The 16,749-nt window shown below is 45.3% G+C and overlaps 1 protein-coding gene across 2 annotated transcripts in view; it reads left to right on the forward strand.

The window, feature by feature from the left end:
• The first annotated feature begins 3,015 nt into the window (after positions 1 to 3,015).
• The window catches only part of LOC147027035 (uncharacterized), a 97,353-nt gene continuing 83,619 nt past the window's right edge, over positions 3,016 to 16,749 (forward strand). The window contains exon 1 of one of the 2 annotated variants that reach the window (XM_085883123.1): positions 3,016 to 3,126. Coding sequence is in view for 1 of the 2 variants with exons in the window: in XM_085883118.1 (XP_085739244.1) it covers positions 3,122 to 3,126 (5 nt within the window). In the remaining variant the exon portion in view is untranslated. The remainder of the gene's footprint in view (positions 3,127 to 16,749) is intronic. The other variant, XM_085883118.1, reaches the window with a different exon arrangement.

Here is a 16,749-nt window from a genome sequence, read left to right on the forward strand (position 1 = left end):
TGTCCGTCCCTAATTGGCCAGGATCCTACGGGAACAGCCTTCCTGGGTGAGGTTTCGGCCATGCCCTCCCCTCCACGCATGTTTGAGGAAAGTGGATGGTGGTGAAGCCACGATTGCGTGTGGAACGTTCGTGGAAGCCGAGGACTGGGACCGCGAGGCCCCCCTCTCGGCAAGTCAAGGTACGAGCAGCCAACGTGATGGAGCGTGTTGGGCAGGTGGTGAGATGTAATAACCTAACTATGAAAAAAAACATCACAACGCACATATTCGACTCTCCCACTAGACAAAAGGAAGGGACCTGTCTCACACGTACTTACCGGCATTATTAATTTTGGGACCTGAATGTTGAGTGCGCATGTTTTCCAGATTCGTAACTGTATATATATATATATATATATTGTTACGGTTGTGGAAGTTCGCATTACACCATAAAGAGTCCTCAGGTGAGATATCTCGATAAGTCCATGTTTAGTTAGTCCACACCCGTTGTATAGAGGGAATTTATGTGATCCATTCGGGCTGCGATCCTTCAGTTAGCCATTTTTTTCTTTCTCTATTGTTATTTTCAACCATTAAGCCACCAACAACGCAAACAGCCACTACCCTTACCTTCACAACTCCATCCCGCAAACATCGCTTGCTTCACCGCCATTCCCAAACGACACCATGACCATCAAACCACCACAGAAAACCCTCCACCACCTTCGCCTTTCTCCTTCACAACCAACAACCGCACCACCTGTGAACACTGAACATCAGGCTGTCGAGGGCCCGTTCGGCGATTGGTGCCAAACGCACCGAGCTGCGAACGTGAATGGCGGCCTTTCCGAGGGAGAAATTCGGATCCAAAATGATTCACGCCCACTTCCTCTCCGTCCAATGGGCGAGCGTGAGGTGGCTCGGCCCCGCCTCCAAGCGCGTGTATGTGAAATCCGTTTATGCAAATATGCGGATCAAGGGAGGTTCACGCCCCTTTTTGCCCGACCAATGGCTGAACAGAGGGTGGTGTGGCCCCGCCTCCAATCGCGTTTTGATCCGCATATTTGCATATCAGCTCCTCCTGAGTCCTATAAAGATGCGAGCACAAGGCGACTCGCCAGATAGAGAGGGTGAGTTGAGCTGGGAGGTGTTCGAGAAGAGTTGGAGAGAAGTTGTGGAGGAGTTGCAGGGAAGACGGCGGAAGATGACGAGGTTGCGGTGTGGGGGTCGCTTGACTCGTCGCGGGATCCAGGCCAGCCAGCCATACCCCTCTCCCTGAGCATCAGCGATTTCCCCCCCCTCCCCCCATTCGTACTGAGATAGTGCCGAGGGGGCCCCCATTCCTCCCCCTCCCTAAACGTGGTGCCAACAAGACCGCTTGCGCGCAGCACGCCAGAGAGGACTCGCCGACCACGCCAGGGCACGGAGTCGGGGCGCAGCAGCGCGAACATTGCGGCTTGCCCGTCATCGCATCACGAGGACGCGGGTAAGACCTCCCCGGTCTCATGGACCTGGCCGATCCTCCAGGATCCACGGACATTTCGTCTACAGACCTGTCTGCCTCCTCGCCTATGAGGATGGCTTTCTTTTTCCTTTGCTTTTTGTGTAAATGCTTGTGGTGGCGTCTGTTAAGTAAAACTGTAAGTGTTGCCGTGTATCGGCCTTAGTCGGTAGTATCTCTCTTTCACTGTTTCTTTCTGTGCTTGAATACGTGCCTTTTATTATTATTACTGTGACTGAATACGTACCTTCTGTGCTGTCTGCGTGTGTGAAATAAATGTGCTTGTTCAATTGTTCCCGCTTTGCTTCGTCTCCTTCCTTTTGTTGACTCTCCATCCTGCATCGCGTAAGAGATTGGTAGTGGGTGTAAGTTCCCGGTAACTAATCTGAACCGTTGAGGTCGACAATAACTCCGCTCGGTTATCTCTGCAGTACGGAACGAACCGCTTAAGAGGTTCGTGTCCGAAGTCGACCTGCGGCGAGGTACGATCGCCCGATTAACCATCCGCATAGGAACTTAGGTAGGTCGAGTTTGGCGAACAACCCTATCCTACGCGGGTGGCCGATTGGCACGATTGTGGTGAGGTCGAAAGACCCACCCGTGACTAGCTCCCGGCGTTGTTCCGAGAGGGTCACGACTGAATTGTCCGTCCGGTGGGCAACGTGCCACGATTCGAGTTACGTGGCCGATCGCACGCCGACGGGCACGAATTCGCAATATATATATATATATATATATATATATATATATATATATATATATATATATATATATATATATATATATATATATATATATATATATATATATATATATATATATGCCGACACCTCCAAGCCATCTATTCTGAGTTAGAATTCCAACCCACCTATTAACTGTTAACCCGGTGTTTCACAGGCAGGACGATTCATCAATGTTTGTGCCATTCCTCGTATGGACCTTAAACTGTTGGTCCTGTCTGCCAGCATTAGTTGTTGGATCTTAAAGATCCCACAGTGCCCTTCACAAAAAGCAGGCAAGCCATCGCCGGCACCCTGAACAAAATTACAAATTCCTTCTCTGATTACCACTGAGAAGGCAAAGACAACCCCCATCCCCCTCCCCCCCTCCCAAACAAAACCCGTGACAAGAAACTGCTTTGGCAGCACCATCGTTCTGTCAAGAGTATGGGGCATATCATATCATATTACCCTTTATTCCTCAAATATAAACTGTCAGTTTTTCACACTGAATCTCAACACTCCTAAATAATAAGTATCTCAGTGAAATTGATATATTTATGCTACTGTGTTCAATGTTTTATCCAAGCCAGTGTTGTATAAATGAACACACAGTGCCAGTGAATGATACAGCAATTGTGGTTTTTTGCCTTGGGTGTTTGTGAACAAAATTTTCGTATCACAAAGTGAGGTTACCTTGGCAAGCATTCTTTCCGCTTGTTAGACGAAAGAGCTACATTCCTGAATGAAAGACAGGAAGGTGAATATACATGCTTGGTAGGGGGGGGGGTGGAGGGAGGTGGTAGTTGAAGGGAAGGAAATTGGTTCAGGAAGGACGGGTGATGAATACAGGAGGTGGAGAGATCACGGTTGTTGTTTGGTGGAGTCAGACAAAGCAACAGTCTTCCACTAAAGGCAAGCAATGAGGTAAGATGTTCAGAGGAGTATCGTATGTTTTCGATTTTAAAAGACAGTCATTGTTTTAATTCATAATTCTGTAGTAGTGTATGTAGATTAAACTTTTCAACTGAAAATGCTTTGAAACTTGCATTCTTCCAATTCTTTGCACCTTCGACATTTTGTGTTTATGGGGCTAGAGTTAAGAGATTTGTTTGCCATGTGATTAAACGAACTTCTGAAAGCAACAACTGTCATATTTGTTGGCACTAAATGTAGCATGTGCAATGATACACATCTGACGGTGTCGTCAAAGTTACTATGACCATTGTCAGAATTTAGGGGATGCATGTGGAGGTACGTGATATTTTCAGTTTCAACGAATTGAATGGACCTTACTGTGAGCCCACTTATTTCCACATGAGATCACTACATACAGCTCAAGTATCAAATGAATGATGAAATAAATGAAACTTTTTTTAATCTTATTGGCTTGAATTGCCTTGAACATGTCAGATTTTGGAATTCTCATTGATTGTGCATATCTCTAACTGGATTGGAGACCTCTTTGGAAGGCTGGCTGTTGTAGTTTGATGGCAAGGAGGTTCAGGTCTTGGCGTGCTCAGTTCCAGGTGCAGCATCTTGGCGCACGCTGTCCAATGGACATGGACGTGAGAGCCAGGTGTCCCCTGTGCATCCTGTTGTGTTTGTTGAAGATCCCACACAAGTATCTCTCAAAAAAAAGTATTGCCACAAATAATTATCTTTCAACAACTTTGCTGGCAGATTTAGAATAACCTGATTTTTATTATTTCGTGTTCAGGCTGTGGCTGCTGGTTGCATCATTTCTGGGAGCAACTGATGCAGTGTCCCCAGTTTCCAGGAAGCTGGTACTCATTTTTCCGACCTCAGAAGGATAACAGGCTGAGGCAACCCACCTGGTGTTATTTAACAGTACGACAGGGGCTCAAAATCAAGACTCTAAGATCTTAAGCCAGTCACCTTAACATTTAAGCCAACACGATCCTCCCCCTCATTCGTATTCAGAACAAGGCTGTAGGTATTATCATTGGCTGAGGGAATAGCTGTGTCACTGATACTGTGCCCCTATTACCAGAACACTGGTACTCATTTTGCTGACCTCAGAAGGATGTCAGGCTGATTCAACCCCACCTAGTGTTTATTCAACGAATGACATTGGCTCAAACTCAGAACCCTAAGATCCCAAGCCAGCCACCCCAACCGCTAAACCAACACCATGCTTAAGACTCGGCTTAAAGAACGTAAACAATAATCTTAATAGCTAAAAGGAAATAAGAATGTTGCACAGTATTATACATATGAACCATCACTGCCAGTTGAGAAAATTATATAAACAGTTTTTACTTCCACTAAAACAAACGATTTTATCTGGTGAAGACAATTGAAGGTGCTGATAGCATTGGCTCTCAAAGTTGTGTTTTTATCATAAAGAAAGATCGGAGGACCATGCTTCATCCCACCTGCCATCCTCTTTTATCATATGTCAAAATAGGACCTCTGAACTGAAATGGTGACACTGAACCCATGCCACACCACCATCTGCTGCAGGGATCATGACCAACAGGAGGCGCCTGCCACACATCCACCTTAATTTTTTTTTTCTTTCCATCACAGTTTATATTCATTCTTACAATTCTTCGAAATGAGTGTTGGCATGAACAGGGTTAATGCCAACACTCATTTACCAACCTCAGTGGTGCAATGGTGAGAACATCTGCTCTGAATCTGACAAGTCAGCAGTGTTAATCCTGGCTGAGTCACACCAAATACTTTTTTTTTTTTAAATGGTACATGCTACTTCCTTGCTTGACATTTAGCATTTAAAAAGGATATAACATAGCCAAACAACCATTAGTCGGAATAAGAATAGAACATGCTTTGTTGGACCTGTTGGCCCTCCTCCTTAATCGAAGTTCCCTGAAAGGGAACTCATGATAATATATCGAGGCTTCTGAATTGCAGCTGGGAAGATTATATTAAAATTTCGAATTATATCTGAGGAAGACAGCTGGAGATGCTTATGGCGTTGGTTTTCAAAATATAATGTTTTTATTCCAAGGAAAAGTTCACAAGGAACTTAAATACTGGAGGAGGCCGCTCGGCCCCTCAAGCCTGCACAATCCTACCAACACTAATATACCCTCTACCTCCACTGCTTCAAGGTACCAATCTAATTCTACTTTAAATATATCCACTGTCTCTGCTGCCACCACTTTTCCAAGGAGTCCATTCTATACATTAACTATTCTCTGAGTGAAACACCCCTGCCTCAATGTCATCCCAACTCTCATCTTCTTTACTCTCAAACTGTGGCCCCTGGTCCTATCACTGTCAATTCTACATAAAAACTCTTCTGCACTAATACTCCTTCTACATGCTTCATCATCTTCAACATATCTTTCTCATATTTCCTTGTAACCGCCTCCTTTCTGATGTAAAAAAAAAAAAAAGTCCGGTCCCTATCAACCACTCCCCAGAACTGAGTACAGCATGCCTGGGATCAATCGAATTGGTCGATGCTGTATCCTCTATGTAGCAACTACAGTGCCTATAGAAAGTCTACACCCCCTTTCGTGGTCGTTCTCGCCACAGACCCCCGGCCCGCAACAATATTTTCTCAGGCATCAACATATTTCCCCCGCGCATGTGAAGTGAAAAGCGGGATTATGCAATTGTTTCATGTCCTTCTGTCCATTTGTCTGATTAGTTTGTGATCATCAGTTTATGATCGAGGAACAACTTATTTAAATTGAATGTTATATTTTGAACATGAATAGAAAGACAAGCTTGTCGTTTTACAATACTTTGGCTCAGGATTCGTCCCGACCGCACATGCGCAGAGAGGAGTGAGATAATTTGTCTGACTCTGTCTGCCTGTCCGACAGTCAAACAAATTTAAAAATAATTACAAACAAGAAACTTACAGTTTTTAATAACGTTATAAAGGACAAACAATAGGCACAATGACCTGATGTTACATGTTAGATAGTGCGGTGTAAAAGACACTGGGGGAAAATGATGGTAAAACCTGGAATTTATTTATTTATTCGCCTTTAAAACTTTATTTAACTTGAATTATTTATTGAAGACTGAAGAACAGAAATTGCCTTCATAATCTATACTAATAAGTGTGTGTGTGTGTGTGTGTGTGTGTGTGTGTGTGTGTGTGTGTGTGTGTGTGTGTGTGTGTGTGTGTGTGTGTGTGTGTGTGTGTGTGTGTGTGTGTTCATGTGTGCATGCCATAGCTCCAAACCATGAAACCTGAAATTTTGCATGCATACAAAAGGAACTCAAAGGAAGTGCATGAATGAAAATTGAGTGTTTGGGTTAATTAAAACACCCCTTTTGAAGATAATTAACAGCCTTTTTTAACTATATCCTTTATCAGGCGCATCCTTGGCCACCTCGCTCTTTAGGTGTATCCTGGGGAACTTCGCTGGGGTCTGAAGCCTACCATTTTTTTTAGCCTGCTCAACCATGCCTTGACTTGGAAAAGGCAGAAACAATTTAACAATAGTCTTTTTTTTTCACTTTCATCCCTCATAATTTCGAATACCTGATCATCATACGTACAAATCGCTGGGTACATTGCAACGTTTATAAACGCCCGGAGACACCAACGTTCATGGCTTTATTTCATTGCTGCACATGCCATAACCTCAAGCATCTCTTAAATTAAGCTGAATTACAAGCCTGGTGTTGGCTTAGTGGTTCAGGTCACTGGATTGGGATTATAGGGTCATTGAGTTTGAGCCCTGTGAGCTGCTGAATTAACACCTGTTAATCGAGTGGTGGGGTCGAGTCAGCCTGTCATCCTTCCGAGTTCAGTGAAATGAGTACCAGTGTGCTGTTGGAAGGGCACAGCATCAGTGGCACAGCCGCGTTCCAAGAAATGATAGCTACCTGACAACCAAGCTGCCATGCACAAGAACAGAAAGCTGAATTACAAAATACAAGCTCCAGAATTGAACTTAGCAACAGTTCCAACTGCTAAAAAAAAAAAAAAGTGTGCATGTGTCCAATTTGGACGTATTTCATATTTCGAGCGTCTCTGGGAGGTGTGTATAAAATGATGGTTTGGTGATTGCTGATCGCATGCCAAGTGAGCTGTTATCAACCGTTTCGTTGGAATGCTTCAGCTACTTGGCTGACGCTCCACAATATTCACATTGTCACTGAATACTGTAAATCGATTGACTTGAACGATGTTCAGAAGCCACTCTCCTGCGATGGCCCCGCGTTGTTTTGCGGTCACTTCGGCAGAGTTCTTTACAAATAAAAAAAACAATGAAAGGTTTCGTTAACATCACGGCAGGATAGCTGAGAGGTACACACACTCACTCGAAGCTGTTTAGCCTGTCGAATTCCGACCCAGCTATAAACTGTCATAATCCCTCCCCCCCTCTCCTCTCCCTCTCTTCCCCTTCCCTCGCCTCACCTCCCCTCTCCCCCCCCCCATCTCTCTCTCTCTCTCTCTCTCTCTCTCTCTCTCTCTCTCTCTCTCTCTCTCTCTCTCTCTCTCTCTCTCTCTCTCTCTCTCTCTCTCTCTCTCTCTCTCTCTCTCTCTCTCTCTCTCTCTCTCTCTCACCCCCTCTCTCACTTCCCCCTCTCTCACTCCCCCTCTCTCTCTCCCCCTCTCTCACTTCCCCCTCTCTCACTCCCCCTCTCTCACTCCCACCTTCTCTCACTCCCCCTCTCACTTCCCCCTCTCTCACTCCCCCCTCTCTCCCCCCCCTCTCCCACTCCCCCCATCCTCCCTCCCTCTCTCTGTCTCTGAACGTATGTATCTGCATGGTGGTTATCTCCACACATTCAGATGGTGGTTATCTCCGCACATATCCGAATGGTGGTTATCTCCGCATGTATCTGGACAGTGGTTATGTACTGATGGTCGTTATCTCCATACATGTCTGGATGGCGGCTATTTGTGGATGGACCATCCCCTCACACTGCCTTACCTTGCCCCCCCCTCATGCTGCCTTCCCTTGAAGTATCTGGAAAGTGGTTATGCCCAAATGGTAGTTATCTCCGCATGTATCCGGATGGTGGTTATCTCCACACATATACGGACGGTTATCTCCGGACGTAACCGGACGGTGGTTATCTCCGGACGTAACCGGACGGTGGTTATCTCCTGACATAACTGGATGGTGGTTATCTCCGGATGTAACCAGCCACGGTGGTTATCTCCGGATGATGGTGGTTATCTCCGCATGTAACCGGAGGATGGTGGTTATCGCCAGACATAACCAGACGGTTATCTCCTGACGTAACTGGACAACGGTGGTTATCTCCGGACATAACCAGAGGGTGGTTATCTCAGCACGTAACCGGATGGTGGTTATCTCTGCACATAACCGGATGGTGGTTATCTCCACACGTAACCGGACAGTGGTTATCTCAGCACGTAACCGGACGGTGGTTATCTCTGGACGTAACCGGACGGTGGTTATCTCCTGACATAACCGGATGGTGGTTATCTCCGGATGTAACCAGCCACGGTGGTTATCTCCGGATGTAACCGGCCACGGTGGTCATCTCTGGATGATGGTGGTTATCTCCGCATGTAACTGGATGATGGTGGTTATCGCCAGACATAACCAGACGGTTATCTCCGGACGTAACTGGACAACGGTGGTTATCTCCGGACATAACCAGAGGGTGGTTATCTCAGCAAGTAACCGGATGGTGGTTATCTCTGCACATAACCGGATGGTGGTTATCTCCGCACGTAACCGGACAGTGGTTATCTCAGCACGTAACCGGACGGTGGTTATCTCAGCACGTAACCGGACGGTGGTTATCTCCGCAAGTAACCGGACGGTGGTTATCCCCGCACGTAACCGGAAGGTGGTGATCTCCGGACATAACGGGATGGTGGTTATCTCCGGATGTAACTACATGACTGTGGTTATCTCCGGACGTAACCGCATGACGTTGGTTATCTCTGGACGTAACCGGATGATGGTGGTTATCTCCGCACGTAACCGGACGGTGGTTATCTCCGCACGTAACCGGACGGTGTTTATCTTCGGACATAACCAGACGGTGGTTATCTCTGGACGTAACCGCATGGTGGTTATATCTGGACATATTCAGATGGTGGTTATCTTTGGATGTATCCAGACGGTAGTTATGTCCGGACGGAGGTTATGTCGGATGGTAGTTATGTCCGGACGGACCCTCCCCTCACACTGCCTTCCCCTCCACCACTCCTCCTCTTCACCCACCCCTCCTTACTCTCCCTCCCCTCCTCGCTCCCCTCCCCTCCTTGATCCCCCCTCCCACAACCCTCCTCTTTCACCCTTCCGCAACCCCTCCTCACTCCCCTCCCCACCAACCTCACTCCCCAACCACTCCTCACTCTCCAACCATTCCTTGCTCCCCAACCCCTCCTCTCTCTCCCCTCCTTCTTACCTCCCCCCACCCCATCCATCCATCCATTGCGACCATACTCTGTGCAGAGCGTTGGCGCAACACTCTCCTGGGCTATTACGCACAATCCTGGACGGGTCGCCACTCCGACACAGTATTCCAGCATGCTGGCACTCACCTCCCCCCCTCCCCCACCCTTAACATTCCCATCATTGAAGCGACAGGTTGCATTTGCTCATACTATGCAATAATAAAACCATGCAATATATCTTATTTTTCTTGCGAATGTCGACTTGGCTGCAGGGTAGCTTTCATTTTGTTGGGGCACAACTCTGCCACTGATGCTGTGCCCCTATACCAGTACACTGGTACTCCTTTCACTAATCTCAGAAGGATGACAGGCTGAGTCAACCCATCTGGTGTTAATTCAACGGTTAAAACATGAGCTCAAACTAAGGACCCTAAGATCCTCAGCCAGCCACCCTAACCATTAAGCCAACACCAGGCTTTTGCAACATATCAATATAGAGCATTGGAAGGCATGGCATATGTGTATCATGATGAAGAAGACGTTGCCAATAATGGCAATGCTCGAGGTTGTGACATAGTCCGAAGAGACAAACCTTGCTGCACGTCCTTGTCCCATTTCCATTTTATTTACAAGGTAGGCTTGGTGGGGATCCCAAACAGATACTGCATACTAAAGTTTGGGATGTTCCAATGCCTTGTACGCAGCTATCTCAACTTTTGGGTCACATCTGGTTTGGTTTCTCCTTACGAATCCCAGGATTTTGTTCACATCATTCACAACGTGGTTCACATGATGATTCAAAGTCATGTTCCTTGACAGATTGACACCAAGGAAATGACATTAACGGATGTAAGGTTTACCCTCATCATGCAGAATGTGAAATCTCAAGGTTGTCTCCATCTTCATGCATGCATTGTGTGGCACTTCGATGTATTGAAAGTCATTTGCCATCTGTGGGACCAATCCCTCAATATGTCTAGGTCTTCCTGCAGCTGTACTTGATCTTCCTGCCCACTTATGGTACAAAAGGCAATTCTTAGCAAAGAGCTTTATCTTGGTTTCTTGACTGTTTCCCACCCTCTCACCCCCTCCCCCCCCCTGCCCCCCGGTGTCATTGATGTATATTAGAAACAGATGGGTGTCAAAAACGGTCCCCCCGGGACACGTACCGTAACTGGTATGGGTTGGGATGTTTCTCCATCAATAACACGTTGACTTCTCTTGATTTGTTAGGTATCTGTCGATTTTAAGGTTTCACCTTTTATCCCGTTGTGGTTAATTTTACTTAAGAGTTTTTGATGTGCCACAGAATGAAATGCTTCAGTAAAATCGATAATCTCCTTCTCAATGTGTGCTCTGTGTTCTTGGTTAAGGTAATGCATGATCTCTGTCCACATGTTCACAAGTTGTATCTCTCAAGCGTGGGCTTTCAAAAAGCCAGTAGCGCAAAACTTCCGGATTTTTTTTTTTAATGATCTTTAAAATCATTATTTTGTTAACATTGAAGTACTGGAGGGCCTTGCCATTCGTGGATTTCCCCTCGATGGATTCGCTCCATCGCCATTACTTTATTAAGGCAAGATTTGCAGATCGAGGTCAATGTGCTCGGATAATCACGATTGGTGAACTATTTTCCACATTTATTCACCTAATCAACATGGGATTCAACACAATAACCTCTTAAACCCTCCAACATCATCATCATCACCATCTCCATCAACTCGTCTTCATTATCACCATCATCAACATCACCATCGCATTATTGGATCAAGTTTATCATCATTATTATTAAAGGTAAGTTTCATGATCTTAATAACTCAAGAAAATAGACTTTATTTTATGTTCTTAACTCTTTTATTCATGAAAATATATGGCACAAAAGAATGAACAAACATATTAATTAAGTGTACAGTTTGGACGAATTTTAAAGTTGAAGTCCCTCACCCTATTTTCCCCATTACCCCCTAAGTTTGCGGATTTGCAGTTCATGGGGATTTTCAAGAACGTATCCCCCACGAATGGCAAGGCCCTCATGTATATACTAGAACTCTGCATGGGGTATCGTGTTCTATGAACTCTCTAGTTTAACTTGTATGAATTCCACACACAGTGAGAATATTCCACAAGAGGCAGAACAAAGACTTTGTCGAGTCTTACAAACATACCTACATATGTTTATATATGTAGGGAATGAGGGTATGTATATATATATATATATATATATATATATATATATATATATATATATATATATATATATATATATATATATATATATATATATATATATATATATATATATATATATATATATATATATATATATATATATATATATATATATATATATATATATATATATATGCCTGGTGTTGGCGCAGCGGTTAGGGCAGCGGCTTGGGATCCAAAAGGTCATGAGTTCAAGCCCCATTGGGCCACTGAATTAATACACCAGGGGGTTGACTCAGCCTGTCATCCTTCTGAGGTCGGCGAAATGAGTACCAGTATACTGGGCCGATGTATACCCCGGTTAAAATAGGTGTACCATATCCCTGTGTCGTAAGAGGCGACCAGGGTTGCGTCAGGAAGGGCATCCGGCGTAAAACATGTGCCAAAATCACTATGCGGATCATACGGATGATCCGCTGTGGCGACCCCGAAAGGGAGCAGCCGAAAGAAGAAGAAGATATATATATATATATATATATATATATATATATATATATATATATATATATATATATATATATATATATATATATTGTTACGTTTGAGGGGGGTATGCATTCAAAGGGTAATTAGGATGTTTAATTAGGTATGCCATGCTGTTCGAGTTTACCAGGATCTCGATGTAATAAGTAGCAATTCAGTGGTGATAAGTTGTCTAGTAAATGTCCATTTCTTCAAGGGGGAAATGATAATTGTCACGTAATTAGATAGGGATATGGGATAGGGTAAGTGTGTCTGCGTAAACCCCTTTTAGTATTCTCTGGAGACTGGCCGTGACATCACAGGACAGTGCTGTGGATGGCTCCGCCCCGTGATCACGATTGGCGGAAGGCGACGGCGCAGGGCCAATAAAACGGCTCGATTGGAAGTGACGAGGACGGGAGGATAAAAAGGTTCTGTTCTGGGTCGAAAAGGAAAAGGAAAAGGAAAAGGAAAAGGAAAAGGAAAAGGAAAAGGAAAAGGAAAAGGAAAAGGAAAAGGAAGAGGAAGAAGATCGGTACCGAAAGACTGTTTTGGTGGAGGCTGTTGTGCGGGGAGCATGCTTTTTGTTGCGCTGATTCGAGCCCGGTTTTCATCGTGTCTCGAGGCCTTCCTGAGCCTCGTGCCTCACCTTTGTTGGCTCTGGGGTTCTGCTGGCTCGGAGTACGGGGTCGAAGGGCGGGCGGACTTGCCTCCCTCTCCTGCTCGCAATTTGGCGCAAGAACTGGTTCCCTGGCGGCTGTGAACGGACTTGGGCCAAGACCAGGAGGTCGACAGCACCACGGTTTCTCCTGCCCCCCCTGACGAGAGCAAGGCCAGCTCGTCCAACGCCAATCCAGGGACAGTTGCGTCCGCACCACGGGCCAGCCTGACCACCAGGATCAGCTACGTTTTGTGTGTGTGTGTGTGTGTGTGTGTGTGTGTGTGTGTGTGTGTGTGTGTGTGTGTGTGTGTGTGTGTGTGTGTGTGTGTGTGTGTGTGTGTGTGTGTGTGTGTGTGTGTGTACCTGGCGCCTTAGAGGGTTTGAGATTTGTATATTCATTGGAATTGTCTGTGTTTTCCCCATGCCCGAACCCACACCACCATCCCGTCGAATCGCCCCGGATCCCTCCTCTTGCCGCGTCTTGTTATTTCTGGTTAGAGGAATAAACGTTATCAACTCAGTGAAAAGCGACTCGTGCCACCTTCCTCGTCCCGTTTGCGGTAGAGCGATTAGAACCGCCATCTTTGGGTTATAAATAAATAAACCGCCTCCATAGTTTCGGCTCATTCTACGTTAGCGGGACTGTTCAAGTCCCGTGAACGTCACAATATATATATATATATATATATATATATATATATATATATATATATATATATATATATATATATATATATATATATATATATATCAACAGTGATAATCTTTTCCCGATTGTCTTTATTTAAAATCCTTTGACTGTTCTTGTTACCAAAACCACAGTGTCTGCTTGTTTTACAGGTGACACATGCTGATTGAAATTTGTGACGATGGCCGTGACACTAATTATTAGCACTACAATAGCTAAAGTGTTAATATTAAAAAAAAACTATTAAATGTTTTTTAACATTCAGATGGAGATGTGGTCGTATTCTGATTCCAAAATGAGATTGATATCTCATCGCTTAATTGGCGCACTGCTGCTCTTCAGAAGAATCTCTTTGAAAAGTGTCGAGATCAATAATTCAAGAGATTAAAATAAAAAGTATATTTCTACACAAAATTTTTTTTTAATCTTTGTTTTACAATTTGTTGACTAAATAGTCGTCTTTATATCTCTTTTTTTTGAGGTTATATCTGACTGCATTGCTTTTTAGAATACCTTTAATACTTCATTAGTTATTACCTTGTGCACGTGAAGTGAGAAGCAGGGTTTGGTTCATGTCCATCCATCCATCCATCCGTCCATCTCCAAACATCAGTTCATGATTGAAGAACAACTTATTTAAATTGAATGTTATATTGTTGCGAATCTGGAAGCTATGATCACACTCAACATTCAGGTCCTTTTGCTCAGTTATCTCGGTAAGTATGTGTTTTATAGATAGCTCCCCTTCCCTTGTTTAATGGGTAAATCAATGTAAATGCGCTGTGATTTATTTTAATAGTTTGGAGCTTCATCCAGATTCTGCGAAGAAGAAGAACCACCCTCCCGCCCGAGATTCTGAGACGTAAACAAGGATGACGGTTGATCAACTCCCGCCCCGGGGTTTTCCCCGCACACCGGGAAGGGGGAGGGGGAGCGCGTCGGAGCGCATAAGAAGGAGTGAGTCAATCGGAGGAGCGAGCGAGCCAGCGAGCCAAAGGAGGAGAGAAGGGAGGGAGGAAGCGAAGTGAGTCAGCGGGCGCTCCTGTCGTCATTGTCATCGTGGCCTAGGAGGTCGAGAAGCACTTCTGTCATCGTGGAAGGAGACGTCCCTGTCGTCGTCGTGGGCTGGTCGTGGCCGTCTGGAACGTCTTCTTCCTCCTCCTCCTCCTCCTCCAGAGGGTCGAACCCGAGAGGGACCATCCGCCGAATGGAGTCGAGGTTTTGGTGGCTGGTACGGGTGCCGACCGAGTCAGCCGGAAAGGTCCAATATAGACCCTTACCTCCAGCTCACCTTCCCTCCGAGCTGGGGGTATTAATAAAGGCATTAGCCACCACTTCTTGTGTGTGTGTGTGTGTGTGTGTGTGTGTGTGTGTGTGTGTGTGTGTGTGTGTGTGTGTGTGTCCGTGGGCCCGTCTTCTAAGTAGCAAAACTGTTAAGTGCTTGTGCTGTATATATTTGCATTGCCTTGATTTAGTCGGTTTAGTTCTGCTCTTATGTGCTTCCCTCATTCCCCACATATTATAAATAAACCCCATTTGTTCAATGTTTTCAGCTCGTTCGTGTCCATTCTTGCATTGACCGAGCATGTCGCGTGCTGGGGAAGATTAGCAAGGCCGTTGTGCCGCCGTAAGGGAACATCTGGACCAACGGTTCTCGACGATTAAACCGCTCGGAATCGCACACGGAACGAGCGTGCTAAGCGGCTCGTTTTCGTACGAGTTCTGTCGAGGGTGTGAAGACTTGGTAGATCACCACGTGGTCTCGAGGTATTTTGAGATTTGGCGAATAACCCTGTCCCACGTGGTGGAAATATTGGCCCTTCACGGTCCAAAAGGGACCCATGCTCTTTGGACTTTTCTGAACAGTACGATCTGAACTCCGGGCGATTGGTCGAGCCGACTCGACTGTTCCATCTGGTGGTCGTGCTCGCAGCCGACGTCCCGGCCCCGCAACAATATTTTGAACACTGTGCAGGGTAACATGTTCTACGAACTCTAGTTTATTCATGATATTAGTCATTTTAATATGTCCCCCACGCAGTGGGATATGGGGTTTTGCAATTGTGTGCATGTTGCTGCGTAGCACACTGCTCTGTGCTGCGTAGCAAGATGGCGGACATCAGAGTAATGGCGGACTGGTGAACGCGATGCAGCTTATCGGACTCTGTTCAAGTTTTACTATTAATATATTTATGGTGCAACATAAATCATCTCAGGTTCTACTCTGAGTCTAAACCAGAAGAAAGGAAGAAAAAACAACAACCGGAGAAATCGGTATCTTCCAAGGAACCTGATAATCAAGGAAAGCTGTTTGTGCTCTTGGCCAGGATAGAGACAAATGTGGGAGGTACGACGTTTATGGCAGCCATTAGCACTAAAGCTGCTACTGCTGACCATCCACTGACAATTGGAGAGGTTTCTGGGACTCTTGTGACCTAAGAAATGCTTTCATCCTTCATGAAAGAAATGCGGAAGATGTTCGATGATCTTTCACTCAAACTCAACGGAGAGCTGGACCATGTTATCTTGGAGATAACTCAAATGAAGATCAATCCGGCTGCTACGAAGTATGTGGCTGCTGAATCGGAGCATTCGGTTGAAGACATCTCAGCAAGGTTCACGATCATTGAGAAAGAAGAATTGCCGAAAATTAAAGGAGACTTATTGGATCTTTAATCAGATTTCGAAGACAAGCTTCTCGAACAGGAAGTGCATCTGAGGAAGCAAAACCTGTTATTGTACGGAGTTACTACTTCATCCGATGAGAACGTATATGAAACTACAGCGAAGGTTTTCGCAAAATTACTTGGGATCCCTCAAGAGGTTGCTGCCAAAATCCCCCTCGTAAATGCTCATAATTTGCCATCCAGGAGAAACAACAAGGAACCATAGAGAAATATCCGCTCATCGAGAGACAGGGAACAATCGGGAAACATTACAGACCCAATAATTGACCGCTTCGCTCGGATTCCGTGAACCGTGAACAAGTACTTTGTGCTTATGAACAGCCATGGCAAAGGCGAGACCCTGATATTAATCGGCTGGTATCGGAGCGAATATCTGTCCGCATTGACCTCCCTCTCAGAATAAAGAAAGAAAGGGGACGTCTTGCAGCAATCGCCTACGGTCTTCGTAAGAAACAACATTTATCAACTAGAATTAGGG

This window comes from Eptatretus burgeri, chromosome 5 (assembly GCF_056783735.1).
Source record: "Eptatretus burgeri isolate ZD-2024b chromosome 5, Ebu_testis_v1, whole genome shotgun sequence".
Classification (NCBI taxonomy): Eukaryota; Metazoa; Chordata; class Myxini; order Myxiniformes; family Myxinidae; genus Eptatretus; species Eptatretus burgeri.